At 41.5% G+C, this 8,312-nt stretch overlaps 1 protein-coding gene across 1 annotated transcript; it reads right to left on the minus strand.

The window, feature by feature from the left end:
- Positions 1 to 1,868: 1,868 nt before the first annotated feature.
- On the minus strand, positions 1,869 to 7,058 carry LOC119884054 (dead end protein 1-like; the record flags this gene model as incomplete). Its single annotated transcript, XM_038694524.1, has 3 exons — positions 1,869 to 2,675; positions 5,085 to 5,217; positions 6,733 to 7,058. Coding segments are annotated over 3 exons (986 nt in total), but the record flags the coding sequence as incomplete, so codon positions are not given.
- Between the last annotated feature and the right edge of the window lie 1,254 nt (positions 7,059 to 8,312).

Here is an 8,312-nt window from a genome sequence, read left to right on the forward strand (position 1 = left end):
AGTATTATCTTTCTTAAATAATCATCTTAATCATTTTATTATCCTTAATCATTTTCTTTTACCTAGATGTGCCTTGTCTTACTTAATAAGTGGTGAACTGTAGTCATGAACACAGAAACAAGCTCACTGTGGTTAGATCTCTGAGTGGAGTACTGACTGCAGGAGAGGCTGCAGGTGTTCAAAATCTGCTGTGACAGTGCATGCTTCGTTCTGCCGTATCTACTGTTGTTATGACTACTGGAGAGACTGTTGATGTGTTAGTCTGCTGATATTAAGACTACATGTTTAATTACCGATGAGACATGTTTAATTACTGAATTATTTAGATTAAGGGTTTGATTGTCAACTTCCAACCTCTGATTATTACAGACTGTGTGAGCTTTGAGTGAACTTGCTGAAGGAATTTTTGCCGAACAAAGACGACTTTACAAAAACGCGTCAGATAGTGGATGATGGAAAAGACGACAGACGCTTTACGAAAAAAAAAAAGCCACAGATAGATGATGAGCAGAAAACAGGCAGCACTACATCAAGATTAATGTAAGAAACAAGCATTAATGAAAGATACAGCATTACATATGTTGTTCTTGTATTCATTTTTTAAGACATACATTGTGTGTCAAATTACATGTATAACTTTTTAAAAAATACGGTGAGACTGAAGTGAAATGTAATGGAGAACTTCTTATCCAGTAATGTAAAAATATAGAAAATCAACAACACTGTAATGAATGACAGCTGGAAACAGGTTAATTGGTAAAACACACATGACAGCAGAGAGCATGAAGTTCTCTATAGGAGAGGAGGGGGCAAACCAAATGTTTCCCAAATGTCAGACTGTTTATTGTGAAGATTAAACTTTCATATTATCATCTGGTGGCTGCTGTTTACCACCCCAGATGCATTTTCAAAAATACACTGTGGGTAGGCACATTGTTTCGTTCAAGATTGCATGAGCTCGGTGTGGTGTTTGTCCCGCCCCTCCTGCACTGTGATTGGACGGCTGGGTAAAAAGTGACAGTGATGAGCACAGCGTTTTTACCCAAAGTTGAACATTTTTCAACTCTCTGCGACCGGACAAAAACGCCCAGCGCGGAAAAAACGCTCAGCACCTCGTAACGCTCCTGGAGTTTTTACCAGCTTGGAAAAATGCGGCGCTCCCATTGCAATGAACTGAAAATAGACGCTGACGCTTTGGTGGACACGGGCCCTTATACGAGTAATGATAAGAATTTTAATTTTATAAATTTAGATACCAGAATGATCGAGAATGAGTACTTTTATTATCCAATATAGAATTCATCAATAGCTTACTTCTGTACATAACAGCCTATTATGTGTTTATTGTGAGTCTGTCATCTTACTAATTTTAAATGAAAATATTTAGGGAATGTATGGTTATTACTGTATTTGGATATATTGAGATTTAAATATCATTACTGTTTTTTTGATATATTGAGATTTAAATATCAAACTGATTTTTGTATTATATTTTTGTCATTTGTATTGTTCCAACTAAGTTCAGTTGGCAGTTAACAGAAGAAAAAAAGTAAAACAACTGAGGACCAGCCAACTCACCACCGTGTATTTCATTCATTCTTTCAGAGTAAATCTTGTCTAAAGTATGTCAACCCTTGAGTCAACTTGCACTCAGCAAATGGTCAAAGTTCAAAGCGCAATGTTAGGATTTAGTAGTCTGTGTCAGTTTTATCCATACTGCATACAACAGTATGCATTTGTAAGTTCAGCTGCAGTACATGCTAAAAGTAAAAAGAAAAGCTACAACTACTACCGCTTTCAAATGAAATTAAAACGTCATCTCTAAACGTTTCCATTATCCATACATTTATAGGACACTACACAATCAGTTTGTTGTCAAACCTCATTTATTTAAAATGAGCAACCAATCCGATAGTAACGCACAATGCATGAAACAAAGCACAGACATTTAAACAAGACAAACAAGTCTACTACTACTATTATAATAAAGCATGCATAAAACAAAGCACATATGTTTAAACAAGACAAACAAGTCTAATACTACTCTAATAAAAGCATGCATGAAACAAAAACTACGAACAGAGCCTGAAACAGTGCTGTAGAATTAGGTGTACCGTGTACTATCTGATAAGCTTTTCAGTGGGCCAGCTAGTTATTGTACACCCTCTGCAGGACCTGCTGGGCTGCAGCCCGCTGAGCTTCCTCCAGTGTGGTGGCGGCAGTGGATCCCGGCAAGATCATAACCAGTCCTTTGAAGGCTGTGGTTATTCCAGGGATACACACCTTATAGGTAAAGTAGAGGAATCCATCAGGCCCAGCGTGGCTGTAGTACATGTCATAGAGCGGCTGGCCAACCCCAGTCGCCTCACACATCTTATGCAGGAGCATCACAGGGGATGAATAGGAGGTGGTAGAGGACCTGGAAGGGGGAGGGTGCTGGGGTGCAGTGGGTCCTCCCACTGCTCGGCAGAAACCCGGAGGGACGGATGGAGGACGGGCGAGGCGAGGAGGCAGGACAGAGGGCCGTGGAGAGTTGAGGATATGGCGGGGCGGCTTCACGGGTGAAGGCAGAAAGCCTTCTGAAGGTTTCTTTGGAGGTAATGGCTCCTCTGGGCTCGGCTTCAATGTAGACTGCCACTTGACTGAGATGGTCAAAGCAAACTGTTTCTTGAATGCTAGAGGAAAAAAAGAAAATGAAGTTCAGTAGTGACCACAGCTATTTTCTACAGAAGTTGAGAATGGCTGCAATTATTTTGAATAAAAAATAAATAAATTGTCAGGTTATGCTAGAAAATAACTGTATGATGTGGTGTCCAATCAAAAGTGGCAGAAGTGTGTTATACAAATATAAATATAATGTCGGTAACAACAGATATGACACAATACAATAGGAACATGAAAAGCTACAAATTATTGGAAAAAGTGGATTAAGAGCACAGAGAGAGAGAGAAGTTTAAAACCTGGCCCCCTCCACACAGCTGAGCAATCATAGCCTGAAGAGAGTGTGAACGTCCAATTTTCTGTTTTGGAAAGTTACGCAAATTCTTTGGACCGGTGCGCTTTTGAACCAAGTGCACATCATAAAACATTTTTTCTGGTTTAAAAAAGTTTATTAAAGTGTAAAATCACCAGCTGTGTGGTCCCAGTACACTTTACAGAAAACAGAGACACATAGAATTTGCAGACAAAGAAACACATTAAAAAAAACAACAATAAAATAGACAATTAAAATGTATAAGGCTTTCTGCCTTCACCCGTGAAGCCGCCCCGCCATATCCTCAACTCTCCATGGCCCTCTGTCCTGCCTCCTCGCCTCGCCCGCGCCCTGGTCAATCTTAGTATGAAAATTACAATATCACAATGGCCAAATCCCGCCATAAACTTTCACTTGAACAAAAACATTTAGGGGGTTGGTGATGGCGCATAGATAAGATGCCTTTGGTGTAGGAGACCTGGGTTCGATTCCCACTGTGAGACTAGATTGTAGTTTTAAACATTTCCATGGATGGCTGGCTGTTCACTGAGTGCTGGATCAAAGCATATTCATGGAAAGTTGACTGGAAGGTTAAAGGGTGGTAGGAAAAGGTGCACAAGCAACAGAGATGAACTCAGCCTTGAGAGGATTGTCAAGCAAAGCTGATTCAAGAACTTGGGGGAGCTTCCCAAGGAGTGGACTCAAGAGCATCAAGAGCCACCGGGCACAGACGAGTCCACAAATTGAGCTACAACTGTCACATTCCTGGTGTCAACGTCTTACCTGGGCTAAGGAGAAAAAGAACTGGACCGTTGCTCAGTGGTCCCAAGTCCTTTTTTCAGATGAAAGAAAATTTGCATTTCATTTGGAAAGCAAGGTCCCAGAGTCTGGAGGACGAGTAGAGAGGCACAGAATCCATGTTGCTTGAAGTCCAGAGTGAAGCTTCCAGTCAGTGATGATTTGGGGTGCCATCTCATCTGCTGGTGTTGGTCCACTGTGTTTCAGTCCAAAGTCAATGCATCGTCTACCGGGAGATTTTAGAGCACTTCTAGCTTCCATCTGCTGACAAGCTTTATGGAGACACTGATTTCCTTTTCCAGCAGGATTTAGCACCTGCCCACAGGGCCAAAACCACTAGGAACTAGTTTGCTGACCATGGTGTTACTGTGCTTGGTTGGGTAGCCAAATGGCCAGACCTGAACCCCACAGAATCCATAAGGTGTTGAGAACACTAAGAGGCACCAGACCAATACAGACGAGCTGAAGGCTGCTATTACAGCAACCTGGGCCTCCATAACACGTCAGCAGTGCCACAGGCTACCTCCATGCCACGCTTTATGTGTAATGAATAGGGGTTTGATGAGACACTTCACCCACGAGCTGTCACACCAGCGGGAAGGAGTTGATTTGCTCCGCGAGTCGACTTCATCAGTTATGCATTTGGTTTTCACTGTGTAAGAAAATTATTGTGTGGCTTGACAGCATGTGAAAAAATGTCATTTGCTTTTAGACTGACGAGAAATCTTGTCACATTTTAATCTCGGGAGATCTGGTCGTACAAGATGTCATCACATCCCTATTAATGAATCTTCAATATATTAAGGTTTCACTTTTTGAATTACAGAAAAATTATATTCTAGTTTTCTGAGATGTACCTGTATCACAGTCTCGTAGCTAGTACTAAGTTTACATCGGATGGTTCCTAAATTATGAATATGAATGGGATTTTTACCTCAGGAACCTCACTGTTGAGCTCTATTGACGTTTCCCTGTTTGGAAACAACCAACCAATCAGAGGTTTAAAGGCAAAACTAACAGAGGCAATGTTTCTGTGCCATAGCCAGAAAATTAGCTACCGGAAAATTGCCACAGAAAAACTCCCCAAAAATATAGCATCAAGTTTGGATTAGTTATAAGTAGCTGTACAGGTTATCCACTTACAGAAATAATAACTTAATAAAATTTAAATTTTTTTGATCATTGTGAAAATGACCTGGCTAGATTAAAATGTCTTTATTTATCCTGCATCATATCAAAGTTTAACAATATAAATAGAACGATACACAGACCCCATGTATCAGTCCATCACCATCAGCAGGAGCTCACCCACCTTCTACCAGCACCTTCTTGGCCATAGAAGCAGCATGGTGGGATGAGAAGGCGACTATAGCAGACACCCCCTCTATACCAGGTCCAGCCTTCACAGACACTCTCTCCACCCCCTCCGTGAGAACACGCAGCACCTGGGAGCAGATGTTGAGAGCTTTTACTTCGGACTTCTTTGTGCTTTTTACTTCTCTGTACATTGGATCTCTACCAGTTGTTAGTGTGGCATGACAGGCTCGGGACAAACCAAAAGTTACAATGAAGTGTTATGTACTCTGCACCGCTGGTAAATCTTAATGGGAACTAGTGTGTGTTCTGTATGCCAACAAATTAATCCTATCAAGTGCTACTTATTTGCCATGGATATGGATAGTAACAAGTTGGCGAAACAGATGTTAGCCAGGAGGCAGTGTCAGGACTTCATCTCTCTATGGCAGTGAGGTTAGCTAACACTAGCAAAGGTTCACCTAAAAGCAATGGTTTATTAAACCTTTTATGGACCACTACAGCCCCCAATGTGTTTTACCATTTTAATTTTTAATTTAGTGATTATAATAGCACTTAATTTCAGTGAGATTGGGGTGAGATTTATTCACTAATTACAGATTAATCCCAGAGACGTCTCATACAGACGCCGAAGCATACCTTTTGCATAAAATGCAACAAATATTTGATGCCCTGAGATGAGAACAAACAACACACGAATAATTATGAACAGGCACATTTACAGTAGCCTTCTTTGACAGACAGACCCCTTTTGAGCATGTGAAGAACGGCTCTTGCTGGCGGTACGGATATGCCACTGACAGACTAACACAAAAAGAGTCATTTTCTAGTTTTTTTTGGCTGCATGCTAGCTAATGCTAGTTAACTTCCTACTGGATGTAACGTAATAAAGTCCTATTGTTCTGCTTTTTAATGATTGTAATAATGAATAGAGGCCTACCAGCTTTACAGGAACAGTGTTGATCGTTCATATCATTGCCTTTTGTCTCAATTGTCGGGGGATGCGGTGGTTCACTTGTACTGTGTGATTGGTAGGCTTTTTTTTCACGTCCGTTTCAGTCAGTGTGACAGCCTGAATACAACCTTCAAATGTATAATGCAACTGCAAAACTGTCTGCTTCTTTCCGAGATCGCTTTTTCCAACAAATTTGACAATATTTCTCCGGGGAGTGCAGTAATAGACAGTGGCAGCACTGACAGTTTGTCAGACTTAGCAACAGTAACTAAGGGGGCCAGGCTTTAGCGAAGGGTCAATTAACCATCAGTTTTCTTCAACTTTCACTCAGGAGCAGAAATCAGCCTTTAAATTCAAAAGAAATAATGATCTGATACTTATCATGATAATTAGCGATATCAAAAGATATTAAACTTTTTATCGTGATAACATTTTTGGCCATATCGTCCAGCCCTACTACAGCAGTAAAAAACAGTGAGGTTTATGCTAGCCAATCACACTCACTCACACGGACACACAGTCTAATCAGGCAAATCAAATCAACAAAATGCAACCTGAAGCCAAGATATATATATAGAATTATTCAAAGATATTTTTGGTATTTCTTTTACAGTGAGTTTATTAGTTTTCTTCCACTTCAGCTAAAACAAAAACATTTCTATGACAAAGACAAGCCACAGCGCGGTTGTACCTGCAATAGGTCCTCTTGCCTGGTGGCAGCTGGCAGGTCTCCCACACAGAGGTGTCTCTTCTCTGTGCTGCGGCGGACACTGAGGCGGAAGCCGGGTTGCAGCATGTGACCGTGCAGCAGGCGGATGGCGTCTGTAGCTACAGCTGGAGAGCCGTATTTGGCGTAGGCAAAGCCGCGGTTTTGGCCGCTGAAGTTCATCATTAGCCGGAACTCCCAGAGGGGCCCCACAGAGCTGAACAGGGGAATCAATAGATCCTCGTAGGCGTCCCGTGGGATCTGGCTGATGAAAACCTCACTGCGGGCTCCAGGGGCAGGGCCATCCCACACTGACAGCAGAATGAAGAGGAGATGGGAGTGAGTGATGCTGCCTGGTTTTATCTGACATTTTGTCACAGCTATTTTTAGCCTCTTAGCCTCTGTGTGGACCACAAAAAAAAAAAAGTTTCCAAAGCTGCGCTTCAGACAGTGATAATGGCTGATAAGCTGGGTGACTGAAGGACATTTATGCCAGTGTCAGCAGTTACTACAAAAACAATGAATTAAAAGATTCAGAGCCAGATTTTGATGTGAAAGGGTCCTTTGGTAAGAGACATGTTTAAGGAGAAGGGGGAGGATTTCGGAGAGTTTGCCGTTTCTGACCGATACAAATTCAAATGCTAATCAAAGCAGAAGCGAAACTTCATTCAGCAACTGTTGAAAGAAGGTGAAAGAAATGAAAACCTTCACCAGGCTGTGCATCACTATGGTCCTTAATGATCTGGAGTAGTGTTGCACGGTATACAGATACTAGAAAGGTATTGCAATACCCTGACATTAAAAATGATACAATACTGCCTTTTATTGGCATCAATACTCATTGTCTGGATGTGACCTACGGCTTCAGAGCTTTGTTTGGAGAGGACCAGACAGAGTGGAGGGTCTCTGCTAGCTGACAGACAGCTGCTGAGTGACGGGGAGCGGTGGAGGAGACAGCACCTGAGCTTTTGGACAGGATTTTGCTGCTACAACTGCATCGTATCCGGCGGGAGGAGCTCAGAGTTAACTGCTTTTATTAAATAAATTTTTTTTAACAGCGAGCTCCTATGTGTTTCTGGTTCCACTGTTGTTGTTAGCGTCAGTGGGCATCCAGAGCTCTGCGACACTACTACATATTTATATAACAGAAAAAACGGACATTGCTTGGAGAAAAGTAAGTAAGGAAGTTGAACTACCTGGTAAGTTCTGATAATATGTGTCTGTTACTTGATTCCAGCCATCGTACTTTACTGTGAACAAGTTAGCATGTTAGCCCTGATGGATCCGAATTCCATTCACAGAACAAACATTTTAAAAGTAGCAGACCTAACCTGAGTGCATTTTCTAGTTTTTTTATTTAGTCAAATTAGACTTAAAAATTTGTTGTAAAGTCGTTTACGATCTACGGTAGATGGGACATGTTTTTACTCAATAAAAAGCTCAACTTATACACTTATATACACTAGGTGAGACCGAGGTGGGGTCCATGTAGTAGGTGGGCGTAGACTGTACGTCTTGGGGGAGGGATGAACAAACTAAACATAGTCATAGTGCATTTATACTTC

The sequence above is a fragment of the Micropterus salmoides genome, unplaced genomic scaffold (assembly GCF_014851395.1).
Source record: "Micropterus salmoides isolate LMB-PRFRI ecotype aquatic unplaced genomic scaffold, ASM1485139v1 Ms_hic_scaffold_3122, whole genome shotgun sequence".
NCBI lineage: Eukaryota > Metazoa > Chordata > Actinopteri > Centrarchiformes > Centrarchidae > Micropterus > Micropterus salmoides.